The sequence below is a fragment of the Camelus dromedarius genome, chromosome X (genome assembly GCF_036321535.1).
Source record: "Camelus dromedarius isolate mCamDro1 chromosome X, mCamDro1.pat, whole genome shotgun sequence".
Lineage (NCBI taxonomy): Eukaryota > Metazoa > Chordata > Mammalia > Artiodactyla > Camelidae > Camelus > Camelus dromedarius.
Genome location: NC_087472.1, coordinates 104,577,636 through 104,599,220, shown reverse-complemented (window position 1 = coordinate 104,599,220; position 21,585 = coordinate 104,577,636). Strand labels below are relative to the sequence as shown.

The 21,585-nt window shown below is 46.4% G+C and overlaps 1 protein-coding gene across 2 annotated transcripts; it reads right to left on the bottom strand.

Annotated features, from left to right (window-relative positions):
* Window positions 1-409: 409 nt before the first annotated feature.
* Window positions 410-20,634, bottom strand: GEMIN8 (gem nuclear organelle associated protein 8). 2 transcript variants are annotated; one of them, XM_031445914.2, is made up of 4 exons: window positions 20,495-20,634; window positions 12,854-12,898; window positions 11,804-12,239; window positions 410-979 (listed from the first exon to the last, which is right to left on the bottom strand). In XM_031445914.2, the coding sequence occupies exons 2-4, from the start codon at window positions 12,863-12,865 to the stop codon at window positions 723-725; spliced, it is 705 nt and encodes a 234-aa protein (XP_031301774.1). In that variant the 5' UTR covers window positions 12,866-12,898; window positions 20,495-20,634; the 3' UTR covers window positions 410-722. The 2 variants fall into 2 exon arrangements, with proteins under 2 accessions (XP_031301774.1, XP_031301775.1); XM_031445915.2 differs by having other exon boundaries at window positions 20,373-20,504.
* Window positions 20,635-21,585: the final 951 nt, after the last annotated feature.

Sequence of the window (21,585 nt, the reverse complement as noted above, 5' to 3'; positions counted from 1 at the left end):
AGGACGTTAGACAGGCACTCTCATTCCTTTAGAGCAGGGGGCAGCAAGCTACCACCCAGGGGCCAAACCTGGCCCACGGCTGGTTTCTATAAATGAAGATTTATTGGCATGAGGCCACACCCATACGTTTACTTACCCCGCTGGCTGCTTTCCTGCCCTAAGGGCAGAACTGAAGAGTCACAACGGACCCTGCGGCCTGAAAAGCCCAAACTATGAAGTCTCTGGCCCTCATCAGAACACGCGCGCGGAGCTCTGCGCTGGAGGAGCAGGATTTGTCCCACAGGTTCGCATGATTTTCAGCGGGGTTAAGGACTTTGAGGAGGAGGGGACAGCTGGCTCATTTAAGGCCTGTGTCTAATTCAGCTGAGTTAAAGATAGAAGAAAACAGAAAACGGCCCAAACCAGGCAATAACTCTAAGTGAGAACTTTAATAAACTGGACAACATCACTGACATTAAAAACCAGGGGGAGACAGATGAAGAGGTCACTTTATGTCAAAAGGGAATCCCTCAAGTTGGCAACAGGACATGTCGATCTCCAAGTGGCTGATGTTGCAGCTCCCCTCCCGCTGCCCCAGGGCGGGCCCACGGGGATTCTGGTGAAGTGCTTATTCTATCTCCGCATCAGGTTCCCCCTTTCCCCTAGCAAACCCACAGGAGAGGGGGACGGGGTGAATGCACAAGGCGGGGGTGATGGCTGGGGCCCCGGCGCCCAGGCTGGGCTCAGAACTTGAGTGGGATGACCGGCCAGTACTTGGGCTGCTTTCGGTCGCAGTGCTTGTCGAAGCTCAGCTGCACGGCCGCCTCCATGGCCTGGATCTTGGCGGCGGCGGCCCCGTAGAGGCGCTGCATCTCGGCCTGGCGCCGCTCGCCGGGCCGCTCGGAAGGGGGCTCCACCGAGCGGCGCGTGTCGCAGTACAGGTCGTGGTCCGCGTTCACGTACTCCTCCAGGCGGGCCGCGTCCAGCTCCTGCTGCCGCCCTGGGGAGCAAGCCACACGCCCGATGAGTCTGGTGAACCTGGGTGGCCCCCGGGGCCCTCCGCTTACCCTTTCTAACTCCCTTTGCTAAGTCAGGCCCGGCGGTGCCGGCTGAGACGTTCTCTAGACTCTCCGGCAGGACCTGCACGTGGTGATGATTATCTCCTTAGTTAGGAAGCGCACGGCTCGCTTACTGGGGGGCTGTACGCTGACAGCAAGGGCAGAAAGCCACCAGGAAACAAGTCACCCCGAACTATCAAACCTCTGCAATGGGCCCTGCAAATACATAAAAATGAAACCACGTGGGTTTCTCTTTTCACTGACCACAAGCAGCCCAGCCAGGCACAGCCGGTGGAGCTCCCCTGGTTTCAAACACTGCGCCAGGCCAGCAGGGCCAGCAGGGAAACTCGAAGCCTCCCAGGAAGCCCGGTACTGCGAGGAGTAGTACCTCCCGCCGCCAACGAGCTGGTGCGGGGAAATCAGCTCTTCGGAAGCTGGTAGCTAGGGAAGGCAAGGATGATGGACGGGCCCCACACCCATCCAAAACACAAGCCGCCCTGCGCGGGGAGAGGGGAACCTGCTCACCACCCGCTGGAGGTAAAAGGGCTGAGAAAGGGCAATTCTGCAGATGGCAGGATGGCCTCGGCCGCCCGTCTTGCTGCCGTGTTAACACGCCGGCAGCGGCCGGCCGACGTCTTCACCACGGGATGGGACCTGCCCCTCCACCTCGCACGACAGCTGAGGCTACATTTCAAGTGTGATGGTTATATGCCCTAAACCTACGCATTTAAATAAGGGTTCTTGTAAAGCAAGACATATTTACTCGGGTTCTTCTCCGCTCTATATTTCTTATTACCGCAAGTCCTAGGATCATAACTTTTCTTCTTATGTAAATAGAAAGAACGTAAACATGTCAACAAAACATAAGGTCAAATTGAGCCAACTGATACAGATTTGTGGAAGCGACTCTGTCAAGAAAAGAAAATGACAGGATACTGCACACATCTTGTAGCCGCCACTGCCACCAAGAGAAATGCTGCTTAGTAGGGAGTAAAGATGGTTGTAGGGGAATAAAACGATGATATAAATCATTCTTTCCTTGTTAAAAAAAGTCCCAGAATGAAAGCTCAGCATGGAAGGGAACATGACAGTGAGTGGATCAAGTGTGAACGGCAAGATATTTATGTGGCTCTGCTATGTGGGTGTCTACGTGCAGTCAGTCCCCAATCCCATTCTTTATAAATCACACCTTGGAGCTGGAGGGATGGAGTTTTATAAATGTGGAAACATTATTAAAAATGCACGTGCCCATTTCTGTCTGAGCACCTCTGTGGCTTATTTTTATCTAAGGAAGTAACAGACGGATAAGCCAAATGACTGTCAAGCAAAACAGACGCAATCTGCTCCCTAATCCATGGAAAAGACAGAACTGACTATGAAACGCAGAACTAAACCAAAATACTGGCCTGCTAGGCCAATGAATGGGAGATCAACAAGCATTTGTTTCTCACTTTTGGTCTTTCTGGCAAGTCTGAAACATCAGGCTTTAAGATGTTCAGTTCTCACGGGCGTTTGAATTCTACCCCCCTCACCACCACCACCGGGGTCTACTCTTCCAAAGCCTTGGCTTCTCCACCCTAGCCAGGGACAACAGATCCCCTCTGCCACCTGTGAGAGCCCTGGACACATCACCAGTCTTCAGGCTCTCATTTTGTCACCGGCCCCGAGGAAATGATCCTGCATGGCGGGGCAGCTTGGGGTCTCAGAGCCTCTGCATCTCGAGGGCAGAGCTTCCCTGATGACAGACTGTTTACTCTCGAATTTGTCCCAAGACTAGAATCATTCTCACTGACAGATTTAGTGACACAACAGACCTTCAGCTTCCCAAGTCTCCGAGTTTAAAAGTTTTAATAAGCACTGGAATCCTGGCTTTCTTAGGAAGTGTTGTTCTCTGCCGTTAGGATATTATAACCTTTTTACTTTTGCATCTTTATTTTTCTTTTCCTGATAGCTTAACGTGGTTATAATGATGCTTCTTTCTGCTGCCCTTCTGACAAGAACGATCTTCCAGACATTCAATTGGTAGAACAACTGTACACTGAGAGCCCTTTCCTCTTCTGGCTGACAGACAGCTGTGGATGAAGCACCACGTGGTACCAAAGCCACCCCAGCCAGCCGCCCATGAAGCCTGTGCAGGTTTCCGTATTTGCACTCAGTGTGCGCTCACCACATCAACAATCACAGGGTTTGAATTCTTAATACAGTTTATGGCGTAAGAATAAAAGAATAAGATACACAGCCCTCTGTTCTCTGTTCTCTAGTTACATTTCCTTCACATCCAGGCTCCTTCATGAAAATTTAAGGCCCAAACCCTTGTCCCTGTCTTGCCTTGCAAGAGGTGTGGATGTTTCCTGTTTTCTGGCTGGCGGGTAGTTGCCGGCAAACAGAGATCGGAGGAGCGAGAAGCGGGTCCCCTCTGTGGGCAGATGGGCTGCGGGAGTCCTCACGGGGGAGGGCCCTGGGGCCCAGGCTCGCCCGTCTCCCCAGCCCCAGGGGAGGCCGCCACACTTGCCCCACCACAGGTGTTCAGAAATGGTTGTCAAGAGAAAGCTCTGACAAAGGGTAGACATAATTTTTTGTCAATAATGGTTCCTTCCAGATGCTGTGGAAGAAAAATGACAACCCAGGGATAGAGAAACAGATGCTCAACTCTCAAAGGGCGCTGGGCCGAGCCCCTCCCGCAGGTTCCTTAAAGCCTCCATGGTGGAGAAGTCAGAGGAAGAGGGGGCAGCCCTGAGTTGGGGTCTGATTTTGTTCCCTTACATCTGAGTTGCTTCACCTCTACTTACTCACATAATTAAAAAAAAAATCCCGATTTCTAATGTTAGAATACAAATCTGAAAACCAGTCAGCTTAAAAGCAAATACCAGGGGGATGGAGCGGGGAGAGAGTACAGCTCAGTGTTAGAGCACGTGCTTAGCATGCACGAGGTCCTGGGTTCAATCCCCAGTCCCTCCATTAAAAAAATAAACAAATAAACCTAATTACCCTCTCCCCTCCCCAAAACCCAAACAACAACAAACGAACAAACCAAAGCAAATACCCTCAGGCTGGTTGGGCACTGGAGGCTACAGGTCACATGTGAAAGTCCTTTAGGGTACACTGACTTAGGGGGCCAAGCAAACCTTAGGACGCAATTCTCACTTGAAGGCATCTGCTTACTCTGTTCTATTTATTGCTTCCTCCCTCCCAAAGAAAGAATGGATTCTCAATGACTGACAGTTTTCCTCCCTGTCAACACAAGGTGAGGGCTCAGCCAGCCAGATGGAGAACCAGCGGACCGGAGCGGAGAAGCAGCACAGCACACCGCAGACGCAACTGCACGGGAGCCTTGGCATGGCGAGGCTGGCCGCTCTCACTGAGAACAGCTGTGGGGCTCAATGTTACCAAGCACTTTTTTCTTGTAGGGTATTTGGCCAAGGCAATTTGTTTTAATACGAATCGGAGTTTCTTTTTAGATTCCAGCTTTCAAACAGGCTGGGAGTGGCTTGAACATTTCCCCCCAAATTTCCATCCACCCGGAACCTCAGAATATAATCTTACTTGGAAATAGGGTCTTTGCAGATATAATTAAGGGAAGGATCAAGATGAGATCATCCTGGATGAGGGTGGATCCTAAATCCAATGAGAGTGTTCTTATGTGAGACAGCAAAGGATTACAGACATCAGGGAGAGCGTGTAAGGATGGTGGCTGAGGCCTCTCTCGCTCCCTCTTCGGAGACGGCCCGCACTCTGTCTATGGAGTGTGTACCTACTTTTACTCTAATCTGAGCACCCATCCTGCACACCTCATGGCCTTTCTCTCGACTTCTGAGACAGCTTACACTCTACGCAGGTGTGTATCTCTCTGAATAAATCTACCTTTACTCAACCGTGGCTCGCTCTTGAATTCTTTTCTGCGCGAAGCCAAGGACCCACACTTGGCGGGGTGCGTCCCAGAGGCCCCACCTAGACCCGGGACACGGCCCTCCTCACGCCCCACACCTGTTTTTCCTGCACCATCTCTCTGGTGCCCAACGTGGGGCATTTAATTAAAGAAACAGGGTTCAAAGGGCATAATCTCTATCTGCCTACTGGGCTACGGCTCCCCTCTCTTTGGAGGGTGGCAGGGGGTTTCTCCTGCGCCCTGCAGATTCAAGTCGCCCTTTAGGTGGCGGCGGACGCTGCCTGCAGGACCTGGTAGAGGCCCGCTCTCTAGCCGTGAAGGAGCCCACCGAGCCCAAGGCTCTTCTCCCCTCCATCTTTTCTCATTCTCTCCTCTATCGCTCTCTCTCTTCAGACTTGACAAGATCCACCGAGGCGACCGCTCAGACATCCAAATTAAGACCACGTGGCAAGTAATTGGCAACCTGATTGGGTGAGATTCCCCTCCATGGTTCCTTGAGCCCAATTCCTTAAAAAAAGAAAAAAGATGCTGCTGATACTGCAGCTACGGTGCCACAGGCCAAGGGAAGCCAGGAGCCACCAGAAGGTGGGCGAGACAGGCCCTCGAGCCTTTGGAGGGAGCGTGGCTCTGCCAACACCTTGATTTCAGTCTTCTGGCCTCCAGAACTGAGAGAATAATTTCCATAGTGCTGAGCCATGCATTCAGCCGGTGGTAATTTGCTACAGCAGTACTAAGAAACTGATTCAAGGGTTACCATGTATACAGAGTTAAAACAAGAAAAACAGTATTATACTATGAAGGAGACACTCTACTGGATTCCATCCAGGTTCAGGATATAGAACCCCGGTATTTCCCCTCCATCTATACACTTACGTGATGTCACTAATGTAGACTTAAAGTCTGTAACAGAAAAAAAAAAAAAAAAAGGAAAGAAAAACCATAGAAGTGGCTTGGACTTCAGAGAACCTGACAGAGTGGGCAAACATTCATTCAGTACTCCACAGATAACTAGCCCAAGGCAGAACACTTTGGAGGACCGAGCACTAAGCCAGATGAGTGTTAGAGAATGTGATTTCCCTCCATCTTTCTAGGGTTAGCCTGTCTTTCTGATTATATTCTCTCCTATGGCACCAGAATTAATGACCTTAGCACAACTGAGCGACAGCACTGACGTGATTTATATCACACATGCCTCATTTCTGGCTTGTCAGTAACACAGCCAGAACACAGGTGCCTGCCAGCTGGGCTGTGGCCATGTCGGACGGGTCTTCCGTCCTCACCCAGCATCCCTTGCTCCACGACAAATGTCATCCCAAAGTCTGTGGACAATCACCATCTGTACTTTAATTTTTCATTTTTGGTGGGGAGAGGTAATTAGGTTATTTATTTATTTATTTCTCTCTCTCTCTCTTTTAATGGAGGGACTGGGGATTGAACCCAGGACCTTGTGCATGCTAAGCACGTGCTCTACCACTGAGCTCTACCCTCCCGCCTTCAGCATCTGTACTTTTAGAATGAAAGTGCATTTCCATCCTGCCCTTCCATTTTTCTACGGCCATTCATACCTATCGCCTCAATGATGGGTCTGATGCCCGTCTGAACATCCAGGCTGGGTGAAATGAGCCCACGTGGTGGAAATGTGCTCCGTCAGTAGGACTGCAGGCTTTAACCTCACTAAGGCAAACGGCTCACCGGGCACTGGGCTGTGGGCTTGGCTGTATCCTCTCGGTTTTCCATGGAGGGTGGACCAAGGGAGAGCCAGATGGGGTTCCAGCAGACTGACTGAGCGCTCACTAGGAAACCTAGAGTCTACATCTTCCCACTCAGGCGGACACAAAAATGGAGCAGGTGTCTCCCATCAAGAGTCTACAGAACACATCTGGGCCCTTTGGTAAGAAGAGCACTGTGAGTGCTGGGTGGGGATTGGACCTGTCCCTTTCTTCCCCTCTCATTCTGCACCAACCCCATTCCTCAAAGCTTCGAGCAACATTCCGTTTCTCCACAACTGCCCCAAGGGGCTCCTGTCACTGCTGAGTCCACTGGCTCCTTTCTCATGTGTAAAAGTGCCCACGCCCCACGCTCCATGCCTCAGATGGACCTTCCAGGGATCTTTGTAAACTTGGTTTTGTCATCTCTTCCCACCTGCATCTGCTCGTGCCGAACATGTCCCTGTTTGGCCCAGCATCTACCCTAAAACACAGGTGACAGCTATCTGACTGGCTGACGCCTTAGACCACAGTGGCAAGTGTCTGTTTTGGGGGACCTTCTTCTCTATGAGGAATGAGAATTTTCACTCATTTTCCTTCTAAGGATTATGACGAGGCCCTTGCAGGCGCAACTGATGGCTATTTATGACTAAAAAATGATAACTTTCTGGACTGAACAATAAATATTTTTCTGAAGAAATAACTGAAACACAGTTGACCTTTTAAAGCTTCACAACTGTCTCCTTTCCCGTAAGTAATGCTACCACTGAAGTTCTAAATAACAGAAATATCTTGCTAAGAAACGGTGACATATAATCAAAAGCATGCCTGTTACCACTTCACAAAAGGAGTTTTTTCCTGCTTTATCCATATTTTTTATTTTTTCAGAACCATTTGAAAGTAAATTGCAGACATCATGACAGTAATACTTCAGCATGCATTGTCAAAAAATAAGGCTACTTTCCCACAATACCATTATCTCGTCTAATAAAATCAACAATAATTCCCTAGTAGCATCTAATAACCAGCCCTTATTCATCTCATTTGTTCCAAAAATCTCTTCTATGATTGTTTAAACTGGGACCCAGTCAAAGACCACATTTGTCTCCACAAAAGGAGCTCTTTGTTTCTCCTACTTAATTTTTTTTTTGTTTTTATCACTGAAATATGCGAAATTAGAGATTATCTGGAAGAACAGTAATCACAAACCGGAACATGCTGTCCCGTCTAAAGGATTGTATCCTAAGAAAATATTCAATAAGACTCAGATGACGACGAACTGTATCACGTACATGTTCCTGTGGAAGTGAATACTACTGAAAAGCTAAATCTCTCACGTTTAGCTATGCCTTCCCTTGCTAGTAGTATTTTATAAAATCTGTGTTCCCTAGCTGATTCGTGCTCGGAGTTGAGTTGGCCCTTATTGAAGAAGCAGCTTCTAGTGGCTCAAAGAGCAAAGCAGCTTCAATCAGTCACATGACTCGGGTCCCTCATCTCTTTATTCCAACATTTCCCAATGGTGTCTGTACCAAACCCTCCATGAGCATTTTGAGCGAAGGTAATGGATTGGAAAGCAGCACGGGCATTCCCATTACCTGCGTCTGAATGCCATCATTCAGGACTGCTCCAAGGAACATGGATCGATCCCACACACGACCCAAAGCGTGGGTGAAAAGAAACAACGCTGGCCAAGTGCTGGCCGTCATTTTTGGTGGTATGGCATCAGGCCCCGGCAGCTTCTTCTAACACAGACCACGGCTTTCACAGGAAGATTAGACCCTGACACCACAGCCTGTCCTCACCCTCATCAGACAATTCTCACGTCTCCCGGGGACCTGATAATGCTTTCAGGGCAGACTGCAGGGCACAAGAGCATCGGAGACCCCAGGACAAGCAATTCTGAATTATGCTACAACTATACATTTCAAAAGCACAAAGTAGCAGAAGCTAGATGTGCTGTTATTAGGAAGGGAGGGGGTTCATTTCCCAGCCCATGTATTTTACTGTATTAAGTTATGTCAAGCAAGAATGTCCTCGAAGCAGAACTAAAGTTGTGTTAATGACTACTTTGACCAAATTGTACCAGTGGCTAAATCTGAGGGACACCAAAGCTCTTCTTTTCTGTCTTAAATATTCCAAATCAATTTAAAAGTTTAAAAAGTGCTGCCTAGAGCAGAAATATGACTTTTTTTTGAAGTCATAGACTACTTTATCAAAATTATGCAGAATCTCAACTGAGCACTAATCAAGACAAAGAGTATCAGAGTAAAACCAGTTTATCGTCAACAATCCATGTTAAAGGATGAGTTATTAGCAACTAACCATAACAACTGACATATCTTGGGCACTGACTTCTGAACAGAGTGCCATTCTGTATGTTTTCTCTTCTTTTCTCATTTAATCGTCATAATAACCATTCCATTAATTAGGACTCCCATTTCACAGGCAGGGAGACTGAGGCACAGAACGGTGAGGGTAGGTGGTGCACAGGAGGATGACAGCCTCCAGCTAGAAAGTGCTGGAGTGAGGCTGGAAGCCCGTGGTTTGAGCGGTTCTGTCACAATTATTTCGTATAGTTATTCTAACGATAATGTAAATACTGGCAAGTAGAGGTGGAGGTTGTAAGGGTTTTCATATCATTCCCTTTTTTGTTGGTTTGCTATCTAGATCATGGTAAAATAAATATGTACCACATCTTTTTTTTTACAGTGATGGCAAGACCTGCGTGGTTCACTTTACATCCCACTCACAGACTGCCTCTGGGAACAAAGAAAATTGTGGCAGAGTGACTGTATTAGTTCTCTAGAGCTGCTGTAACAAAGCACAGCAAACTGGGTGCCTGAGCACAACAGAAACGCTCCGTCTCACAGTTCTGGAGACCAGAAGTCTGAGACCAAGCTGTCGGCAGGGCCGCACCCCATCCAAAGCCACTAGGGAAGGTCTGTCCCAGGCCTCTCTCCCAGCTTCTGGCAGTTCTGGGCTTGTGGTGGCCGAACTTGTCCTCACGAGGCCTTCTCCCTGAGTAGGTGTCTGTCCGTGTGCAAATTTTTCTCTTTTTATGAGGACCCCAGTCATACTGGATGAGGGCTCACCCTAATGACCTCATTTTAACCTGCTACCTCTGTAAAGACCCTATCTCCAAATAAGGTCACATCCTGAGGTCTGGGGGGTTAGGGCTCCAACAAATCTCTTCTTAGGGGACACAATTCAACCCATAACAGTGATGATAATAGTATGATTTGGAGCCCTGATGTAAACTAAGCAGATTTAGGAATAATATCAAACAAAACACGAAGTTCCTCAAGTTTATGAAGTATTCAAAGCCTACCTCACAGAATCACAGCAAGTTTAGCACTTTAGGGGATAAGGTTTGAAAAGTTCTGATTTAAGGCTCATAATTAATACTAAAATACTTCACTCATTCATTTCAAAATAATAGTAAGTGCCAGGCACGACTTAGCAAGTCAGTTTCATGACTTTTTCTTAACCCACCTAGAATTCTACTTGACAAACACAAGAAGAAACAGGGATGGCTCTTAACCAGGCATCTGTAACTGAACTGCTAACACAGAAAGGATGCATTTCATTATTTTACTTTCATTTCATTCATCTCTATCTTTCATTGAATAATTCTATTGGGTTTATTTTAAATTAGCAGGTAATTTAAAATAGACCTTTAGAAGACTGAGGTCTGTGCCCATCCTTAATTACAACTTCTATCACAAAAGCATCACTCTGATAGGAAAACCATGTTCTTCTGACTTCGGGTAAGGACAGCAGAAAGAAGCCCTATCTCCACATGATTTTCTTTATCAAAAGCTGTAACCAACAGCATTCCAACCACACGTGGACATGCTCCAATGCCTGATCTCCCTCGTTCATTATATACTTTTAAATCAGACTGTTATTTCATATGTATTTTGAAAAAAAGGTAGAATTGACTTATGAAGATCAAGGAAAGACATGTTGTCTGTGTGTATTTTAAAAAATACTTGCTTGGATATACTTTCTAATATGCATCAAAGAAGTCAACGGTTTAATCAAAAGAAGGGAAGTTAAAAAAAACACTGAATGAGTAGTTTAGTGATGAATCACAGGCAAAGACACAAAGGGCATGAGACTTAAGACACAGCCCATTGCTCTGTTCCTGGCCCCTGGTGGAGATCAATAAATACTAAGCCATTATTAGGAAAATGTAGATCATTAAAGATGGAGATGAAACTCACCCATTCTCAGGCTTCGCTGTCTCTGTTTAGTAGAAAATTCTAGGTAAAATATATAATTAGGATTCACTTTTGAGACTGGGCACTGGTTGTAAAAGGGAGAAAAACATCTGTATATCTGTTAGAGACACTTAAAATAGAAGTGGGTTTGGGATCTTAATAGTAAAAGAATCATGAAAAGCAGTTCTAGTTTTTTTTTGTGGCCAGTTAGCAAGAAATCAAAAAAAGAAAATCCCGGCTTTCCAGCTGAAGCTCTAAGGCCACTACCACAATTCTCTAACCCCAGGGCAGACGGCCTCAGTGCAGGATCAAAGCAGACTGGTTTAAGCACCAGGCATTTTGTTACTCTGCTGACGCTCACATTGATCTCTACTCCAAAGGGAGCTTAAGATTTAAGACGTGGTAGCTCTGTAGCACCAGGAACGACTCAGAGCTGTGTACACCAGGGAGCTGGCAACAGTATTTTAGGAACCTAGCAGTCTTAGGGACAAAACCTAATCCCTAAGTTTGTGCTAGAGGAACAAGCACAGGAATTGGAATCAGACAGACCTTGGTTTGAACGCTCACAGCAAATTACTAGTTGGGCACCACAGGACAAGTCCATCAACCTCCTCAAGGCTCACTTTCCTGTGTGAAATGGGTTTATCACCTTGAGGGGCTGTGGCGTGGTTTACGGAATGCGCATGCGCACACACGGCACGAACCCCCTCATCTGGGGTAGGGTCTCAAACCCCGGAAATGGCAGAGGTACTACTGGGATCAGCTTTGTCCTAGAACTAAAGAAGAGTCCTATATGAAAACAACTCTGGACGCGAATGCAAGTGAGGTCCGTCACCACCAGAGCGTTTCCAGGCTGAGAACTGGGTGTGAAATGTTATCTGGGCGCGAGCGAGGAGTTAGAAGACTACAAACGCGGGAGAGAACGCGGCCCGCGCGCCGGCTCGCACTCACGGCGCTCCTCCCGGTGCCTCTCGGTCTGCGCGAAGTACTGGCGCAGCTCCTCCGTGATCTCCATGTTGCTCACGTCGCACTCGATGCCGCCGTCGGACTCGCTCTCCTCCTCCTCCTCCGCGGCGGCCCAAGCCGGCTCCTCCCTGCCGCGTGGACGCCGCCGCCCGGGCCGACCACGGCGGGAATAATGGCCGTGGGAGTCCCACGAGGCCCACTGATGCTCGTAGGACGGAGGGGACCCGCCCTCCTGCGCCTGAGCCATCGGGGGTTGGCCGTCGGGAGGGCAGTACCACTGGGAACTGAAGAACGACTCCACCGCCTTCCTATAGGCGTTCTGGTGGCTGCGCATCCACGCCATTGCTTGGTGGTAATGCTGCCAGTATCTCGCATAGACAGGATGAGATGCCCAACCCTCGGGGGCTGGCGTCGATGCCATCTACAGAATAAAGGGAAACATGGGCTGGACACCACAAAGTTCCTCCTCGAGAGAAATCCTCCAACGCTTGATCAACCAACCGACGTGTGTTTACTGTCTCCTAAATACCCGCTCTCCATTAGGATGCTACTGGCCCAAAGAGGACAAGGGACAGGTCCACGCCCACGAGGGACGCCAAGCGTGTGCACATCTGCTCTGAAGTACGGGGGCATGAGGCACCCACAGAATCATTGGTTTAAGGTTATGGCCCCTTATAGAGTGGGGACAGAGGCTAATAATGATCATTTTTAGGTAAGATGTGGGGAGCAATGACCTGATGTCTATTATCTTGGCCCTCTCTACCCACTGAACTAAGTCACTAGTTCCAAGTTAGAAAGGCCTGTTAAGAACCACAGGATGTTCTCTAGCCCTCCCCTCTCTGCCCCTGAAACACCTGCTGGCCTGGCCCCTCCTCAGTGCCTGGGATGGAAGATGACTAGCAGAGCACCCAGGGATACATCACTTCTAGTTTTCTGATGTATTTCTTTGGGCTTCTCGATCATGAAAGGAGAATACCAAGACTTGGAAGACTAAAACTGACCTTTTTCTCTTATGAGTTAAAAAAAAAATCTTACCTTTGCTGCCATCTCTGATTGTGAAAGTCCAAATGAGCAGCCAAACTAGGAAAGAACGACCACAGTGCAAACATCTGGTCAGTACAGGGGTGTGATTTCGTGGCTATTTTGTGCTTTGCAAAGCAGCTCTTCAGAGGCTGCTTCTCCCCAGGACCGTGCCTGATCTTCACGTAACACAGCACGACAGGACCCTGGCACCTGGGCTATGACCTTGTGGGCTGAACAGGAGGGATCCCCTTGGTATGATTAAGTGGCTCAAAGGACACTGCATTTTGCAAACATAGTACTTGTTTCCCTATTGAAAGGAAAGCCCATGAAAGTCACCGTAGAAGTAGTCTTAGGTATGTAAAAAATAATACACAGAATATGAACTAACAACATACAACTATTACTTTATTTACTAATCCTTAGCTCATGCCAGTGCCTATTTAGATTAACCCTGGATGTTCCTGAGGCCTGAACCAAATAGAATATGTCTTGCCAACTCACAGAAAACCTGTGCTGAGTCTTGCCTCAGGCCTGGAGAAGCCTCTCTAAATGAAACATCTCTGCAGGTTGGGCTGTACCCTGGGCTTTAAGCCCCCTAAATGGGCCTTGTTCTGGTTTTGACCATCATAGCATCTCTCAGCCTGTGCGGGACACCAGGCTCTCCCTGCTTAACCACTCTGCCTTGTCTTGGGACAGGAAACTGTGCAAAGGAGACTGTCCACCAAGCGGCCGCGGAGAATACCTTTGCTCAACGGCCTTGTTCTGCCAGGATTTGCTCCTTTTCTCCACCCCTCTCTTGTGATTTACTGATCGGGCAGGAAATACCTCAAGGTAAAGTTAAATCTGCAGCTCCACCTTTTACAACCTATTTAAAACGGATTTCAATTTTTTCCCCTCCTTTTCAAGGGTTCAGAGATGCTAAAATGCCAGCCCACACCAGAACGCACAAAAAAAGTGAAACAAAAGTAATACCCTACAATGCGTGAGAATTTAAGCATCTACGAGATGAAACCACTAACACAATGTGATGCTGAGCAAACAGGCACTTGGGTTTTGAAACTTTGGAAATCCGATACTGAAGGAGTCCCATTTTCCCTGCCTCTCTTAATTATAGCATAGAATTTAAGTCTCTTGGCCTTAAGAAATAAACTTGACTTATTTTGCAATCTCCATCCTGTGTTTTGCTAGGGGTAATGTGGAAAATTGAGAGGTTAACTTGACCACATCTTTTAAGATTTAGCCTAAAGAGAACGATTCACATTCTTTTAAAATATAATAAGCTTTCGAATAGAGTATTTCCAAGAGGGCTGCCATGACCTTCCGAAAGTGTATCTTAAATAGCCCACACTTCCTGTTCCCTGTTCTGAATTCATGAATACACACAAACGCAGTGAACCTAAACTGGGAAAAAGCTAACAAGTGCAGTTAAAATACAAGTGTAAATTAAATTCACAAACTATAATTTAAAGGCTTAAAACATGGGCAATTATCTGAAAACCTGGCCCTAACTGCTACATGCTTCACAGGCTACTGAAGAAATATATACATAAGTCAGTACGATTAGAGGACTAACCACCTACAGAGGTAGAGCCAACACAAATGAAATTACAGTAGAAATTAGCACATACTTGAGTCCTAAACTGTAAGGTGCAGCCTTTAAGTGGCTAATTTGCTCTAGCCAGGTTTTATACTTCTACCACTGAAATCTGAGCAGCTTTCTGAGAGCCTACAGCACATAATGACATTAACGTGAATTTCATGTGTATCTTAATCAAATTTGTTTTACAGATTAACAGTTAGCATAGCAATTGCATTAGAAAAGTCTAGGAGATGGCTGCATGTCTTTGTGAAATTAAAAGTTTTGAGTCCAGACTTCTATGCCTTATTAAAAACGTATTTAGAGCCAGATCACTGTAAGTATTAATTATTTTGGACTGGGAAATCTGACAGCTTCAGATATGTAATAAACATTATTGTGACTGAACACTACTGTAGACCTCGGAAAATCCTGTTTTTATTTATAATTGGGAAAATCCAGCCTACCTTTAGAAGCAGTAGTGCCAATATTCTGAAAATGCACAAGATGGCTTATGAGAGGCTCCCCTCTGCAGGGGTGGAAGTTAGGCGTGCACGCTAGAAGAGACAACTGTTTAAGAGGTTCAAGTGTAATTCATCACGTTTGCCAGGCTGTTCAAATGTCAATGGCTGTGATTAAAAAGGGGATGGGAGTGCTAATTTGAGGAGTGGTTACTTACTTACGCCTTTGATTCAACAAATACTTTGAGAGAAGGGCTGCCCTGTAACACTGCCTTGGAAATCGCGAAAGGCACCCTGAGCGCTTTTGCAAGAAAGAAGGCAGGACAATGAGCTGGGAGGACCGAAGAAAGCCAACTCTCGCATTTGGACCAGAAGCAGTTCAGACTCTGTGCAGTGTGCCAACTACCTATAAAGTACATCAACTAATCTGCTGAGATGCTACACTCTTCAGACCCAGGCTATTAAGGAAAGATGCATTTACATGAATCATGGAACACAGGCAACTTTGTCATCGATTTTATTCTGATTATGCTTTCCTCATTGTTTTGGCCACTGGGACACTTATAATCAAATCTCCTGTCATCCTCCACACGATGAGAGCCCTGGGGCGGCATGTTGAATGTGCTGTTCATGTCACCCTTGGCTTCATTATTTTCTCACCCCAAATTCCAAAACCTGTGTATCACATCCTTCTACATTTTAAGTACTTTTAAGATTGCTAAAATCCTATAGTCAATTAAAAATAGTTCCTGAGAAGGAATGACAGATTAACCAATTAGTTTCTCTAAAATCAAATCAAATCAAGTACAGAAAAACACATCTAAAGAAAGAGCAGCTTGCATAGAGCTTTATAATTATTATTAGCTCACTATTTCCAGTATTACTCTTGGTATTTTATGTCAACAATTTTTTTTTTCTTAAAGGGCCAAACAGTAGATATTCTGGGCTTGTGGGCCACATATGGTCTGTCACATATTCTTTCTCTTTTTTTTAATTTAAAAAAAAAAACCTTAAAAAATGTAAACACCATTCTTAGCTCCCAGGCAGTACAAAAACAGGCTGTCGGCCATCAGCTGCCCAGCCCTGCTTTACATGAATACATCATCACGCTGCACAAACAGCCCTCAGTATGCCAAGCATCCTAATTATTCCTCGCTTTCCAGGTGGAAATCCGTGGAGGAAGTCTGAGATCCGCACACATCTCAGAAACTCCCAGGCTCAGAATGAGACGCGTGGAAGCAAGAAAAAGGTGATTATGACCAAAAGCAATCTTGGTGACCGGTTCCTAATATCTGCGACAAAAGAACCATCTCCGTGACCAAATAAGCAAAGTGGACCATTTCTTAAAGAGCTCCGGAGACATTTAAAGACTTAATGAAGGGGAAAAACACCCCAAACTCCCACAAAACAGGATCAATGGTCAGGGCTTAGAAAGCTTACGTGGCACCATGGTTTCTGGTGGAGATCCTACCTGCCACCCCATGTTAGGCAGTCACCCAACAAGGACTGGATGCGTGCCTATTCCCTGGAAGAAGGAACACACAGCCTTCCCTGCTGACCACATCTGTTAGTGCCCAAGGGAGGGTGAGAACCTCCTCTCAGAATGGGTCCTGATAACTTTTTCAAGCTGGTTACACTTTCCACACAGAGAGCTTAAGAACCCAATAGAAATGCCTGAGTTTCTTAAAAGCCAACATGAAAATCATTGGAGACACTACAGAAACACTTTCACACACCACCAGCACCTCAGAGAAAAGAAAGCTTATGGCGGCAGCAGACTGAGATGCCCTTTCCATGGTCTTTAGTTTCATCTTTCATTCCCCACCTCTCCGGGAGTGTCTCCTGCTCTTTCATGGCACCTGTCTCTGTGGACTGAACCGCAACGTTTCTCCTAATGGGATGCTGGAGCGGAAAGAAAAGAGACTGTCAATGTCAGAGAAGGCTGGGGTCCACACTACCGACAGGGCAGCCCTCCCCAGGGAGTACAATGGCATAACAGTCACTGCCCAGCTGAGCCCCAGCGAGTACAGAGGCTGAATTCATTGTCTGTCCTCAACCACCAGAAAAGGAAGGAAAAAAACAGCGTTGAGGTCATTCACAAAACATGGCCGAGACCCACAGGCAAAAGACAGTGCCTGAGTCTTGAATGATATATTTTTCCATATAGCCTTAAAAAATGCACTCATTCTTCAATGAATCTGCTTATCCTGAAGGAGGTATTTTTAAAGGCATCAATATACATGAACTGCAACACACAAGCTTTGTAGTTTTCAATGGATAAAATGTTGACTGTTTCCATCGAGTTATTAAAAAATGCCACCAGTAAGTAGTGTGGCGTTGATGAAAGCGACACTGTATAAATTCTTTTCACTGCCTATTTATATTCTCATCAGTACGGGATCTGAGATGCAGCTTTGCAACCACACAAAGAAAACACAAAGTCCCCTCAAAATGATAATGTATACTCTGCAACTGGATCTTCCTCTCTATCCTCCTTTTCCACTAGAATTTTGAAAATTAAATACATGAAAACTCATCTGTTTTGATTTTTTCACAGCAACACATTCAACGTCTCTCATTAAATAAGTTATGCCGGCTACAGCCTCGAAAGTCAAAACTCTCCTCTAAGGCTCGCAGGAGTTTGGTCCTCTGAGCCAAGCTGATAATTTGGGGGGTCTAACTAGGCCTTCAATAGAAACTGTTTCCAGGTAGAAGGAAAGGGGGCTGCTGGAGACTGTTCAGAATAAACGAAGGTACGGTGAGAAATGTGGAGGACAGAGATGGAGTCGAATGCAGTTATCAGGAATCTCCGCACATGCAGTAATAACCCTATCAGAGAAGATGCCCTCCAGTAACGCACACGCCGGGAGGCGCCTCCTCAGCTAAGATAAAGGATAAAACGAGGTTTTTTTTTTTTTGGAGAGCACCGCTTCCTGCCGTCACCCCCAGCTATGGGAAGAGGCTGCCAAGTTCATCTGGCTTGCTGCCCACTTGGGCTCCCTCCTGTGGTTTTGCATGGTCCCTGTTTAGTGATGGCTCAAGTCTGAACGGCTTTTTTTCCACTCTCAGCAGTCCAAACTCCATCTTTCCACCAGACACAGGCCTCCTGCAAGTGCACATGCCACCATGTTCAGAAGGCCCGCGCCTCTCTGTTACTGATGGGAGAGGGAGCCAAAACCCTGAGTTTTCTTTCCTTTTCATTCCCTCAAAGCCAAACCCCAATTTACTCTTCGGGATGTTGCAATAAGAAGCAATGTCACAAAGAAGGCACAGCATGGGGGAGGAGAAAGACTGAAAGGATGTAGTTAACAATTCTTCTTTTCAATACAAATAATATTCCACCCACAGAACGGCACTGTTTAATTTGTCAGCAAGGGTGATGGGTTTGTGAATGGATTTATTTGCAAGTTCACCAGATCCCAATGTGACTAACTTAAGAATCTGAAGTGAAATATAAGGACACCCCAAAACAAAGCTACCCTCTGATTCATGAACACAACAGGCCGTGGGACAGCTGAAAATTGGGATCACAGAGGACATACTAATAATACAACGCAAAAGGGGAAACAGGGAAGTTCCCTTCTCTGCAAGTATCTTCTTCAAACACCAAAACCTAGCGTGACCGTAAAGGAATAAGGGCTGGGCAGGCAGGTGATACAAGTTAAGCGCGTATCAGTCAAAACCGTGACTTGTTTAAAGTGGTTAAAGCCACCACTGAAGGGCAGGAGCCTTATTTCAAATCTTACTTCCATAAACACACAAAGGCTAATTCCATGTTAATCTCTCTCTTTTCTGAATTTAAAGGGCATTCACTATGCCCCCTCATTAGGATATTTAATCAATTACTTGTAGGCACGGATTCTGCAATCAATTTCTTTTAACTTTCCTATTTTCCTTCCAGCATAAAAAAAATCAGAGCTAATATTTCCTGGCCTTGGATGCTGCTGGGATGTCCTTTCCTGTTAACACGCCCCTGCTACCTCCACCCTCCCTAAAATCATTGAGTAGCTAGTAACTCAAATAACTGCCTGTAAAGCTCCAAATCTTTTCAGAAAGCAGACATTTAAATACATTAATATGTTTTCAAAGTTATTTTCAAATCATTTGACCTTTGATCAACAACAATGCTCTTTTTTTCCCACATGTTCACTTTTTTCACTGTTCTACAGCCCGATTTCCTATTGTAGAGAAGTACCAACGTCCCTCAGTGTCTGTGGGGTATTGCCTCCAGGACCCAGCGATACCAAAATCCACAGATGTTCAAGTCTCTTACATAAAACGGCGTCATACAGTTGGCCTTTGTATCCACGGATGCGGAAGAAGGGCCAACTGTAGTTCCAAGGGTTTTGCACCTATTCTCAGAATTCTCCAACCTCTACTCTATGCTTACATGTTCAGTTTTCCTCCCTATCCTTCTCATCTCACTCCATCCTTATATGTTGGATCCTAAAAACCAAAATAATCCTTCACCATCTGAAAAACACTTTGACAATGAAATTTCTCTCTGGAGCTTTAGTTTATATACTTTCTCACCACAGCCATGAATACACAAGAGGGGGATTTGTACATTTTACTGTGAACTTGCCTTCAGTTGTTCCCATTCAAAGATACTAGCCAACAGTGTCTGAAAATAGACCATTTCTGTTCCCATTGCCATCCCAAAGGGACTGTTACTCCTATAAAGTATATTAGTATAAACTGTATTTTTAAAGGTTACCCCACTTCACAATTCATGGGAACCCTAAGAGGAACCACAAGTGTCATTTGTTATTAACCTTTAGTCTAGACTTTAAAGCAATGTTATTCTCACTTAAGGTACAAAACAACTGAACACAGAAATTAGCTTGTGAAACAACTTCAAAAAAAAATCATTTCTGAAAACAATTAAAATTGTTCAGAACCGTCTTATCTGTACTATGGAACTCTCAGGATTTCAGAGATAAAAGGTACTTCGTTGGCCACTGGTTCAACTCCACTTAATTACTGAGGAAGAAAAGTGGGCAAAGATATTCTCCACCTCCACAGGTAAGGTGCAGATTAGACCGCAGGTGCCAAAAGTTCTCCAGATAACATCCAACAAAACCTCAGACTCCCACAGAGGTCAACGTGCGAAGGAAAGGAAAGAAAACTCCCCTGTTGCAGTAGACAGGCCAATGTTCTAGATACCCCTCTAAGTATGAGGCTGCCCTGGGCGATCTTCTGTTCTGATACTGGGCTGGATGGGCAAAATCCGAATTCACCTTCCAGACTTAGCTTAACACAGTGTTACCTGGTACATCAGAATCACATGGGGAGCTTTAATAAAAATACCGTTGGCTGGGCCCCACTTCTAGAGATTCGAAATTTAACTGGTCTGGGATAGAGGCCCGGGCATCAGAATTTTAAAAAGTCATCCAGTGAGTCTGATGCATGGCAGAGCTGAGAGGCTGTGGAACCAGTCCCCTCTCACAATTAACCAGAAATGATTTAAGAATCTCGAGGGCCTCTGGCCCACCTTTTGCCGCGGAATAATTACGACAACGTGATAGCCAAGCCCTCGGCTCTCCCGGTCTGAGGAAGCCAGGCCCAGGGGCCGCCAAGCTCCTCAAATGAAACCCCGGCCGCCCCCGGAGTCACCTCGAGGGAGCGTAGCTTGTGGATCCTGGGCGGCAGGCGAACAAGGACCTATTTCCGCTGGGAAACTGAGGATGGGGGGCCGTGGGAGAAGCTGTTGCCGGGGCGACTAGAAGCGGGCTTCCGGCGCGGATCACGTGGCTTCGACGCGCAGGAAGTCCCGCCCGCCCTGCGGGGACGTCACGTCCGCGCCGCCTTCCGCGCCGCGCAGGGGGACGGGCGTGGGGCGGGGCTCCGCCCCTCGGGGCAGAGCGTGGGGACGGCCGGGGGAGGGCGAGGCGCTGGGGTCGCGACGCTGGGGCGGGCCCCCGGCCCCGCGCCCGGGTCTGGCGGTCGGGCAGTTGGGCGCTGGGGCGGGAGGACGAGGGTCGTTTCTGCACGGCTCCCGTCCCCGCAAGTTGCTTGGCGCTTAACTTTTCTCTCTTTTTTTCAACTTTCTCACCTTCGTTCTCGTCTTTAGTTAGCCTTTCCTCTTTTTAAAAATTAAAACGGAGGGTGATAGTGGCCCAGGGGGAAAGGCCCAGGCTTTGAAAATAGTCGCCCAGATCAGAGTTTGAGTGCGATTCTAGCGCATAGTTTATAAGCCTCCCTAAGCCTCAGGTTCTCGCCCTGGGTAGATTAGTAATACCTAGTCCACAGTGCCTAGGGTTTGACAGCAGCCAAAAATGAGTGCTAATTAACATTTTTTTTTATCATTACAATCATCAGCAATTCGGGTTCTGTTAGCATCACAGAGGATTATTAATAACCAAGCATACTGGAAATCTAATTGGCATATCCTTTCCAAGGTAATTTGGCAATAGACCAAGAGCCCTAAAAGGGGGCATATTTGTTAAATTTTATTTTTTAGTGAAGTGTAGTTGATTTACAATGTTAGTTTCAGCTGTACAGCAAAGCAATTCCGCTATACATATACATACATGTATTTTTTTCATATTCTTTTCCATTATATGATACTACAAGATACTAAGATAGCTCCGTGTGTTATACAGTAGGTCCTTATTTATCTATTTTATATACAGTAATGTGTATCTGATAATCAAAGGGGGCATATTTTTGTACTAGAATGTTCACTTCTGAAAATTGATTCCAAG

Coding starts and splice junctions, on each gene's coding strand:
- GEMIN8 (XM_031445914.2), bottom strand. Junction 980..11,803: donor GAGGCACCGGGAGGAGCGCC/GTGAGTGCGAGC, acceptor CTTGCTCCCCAG/GGCGGCAGCAGGAGCTGGAC.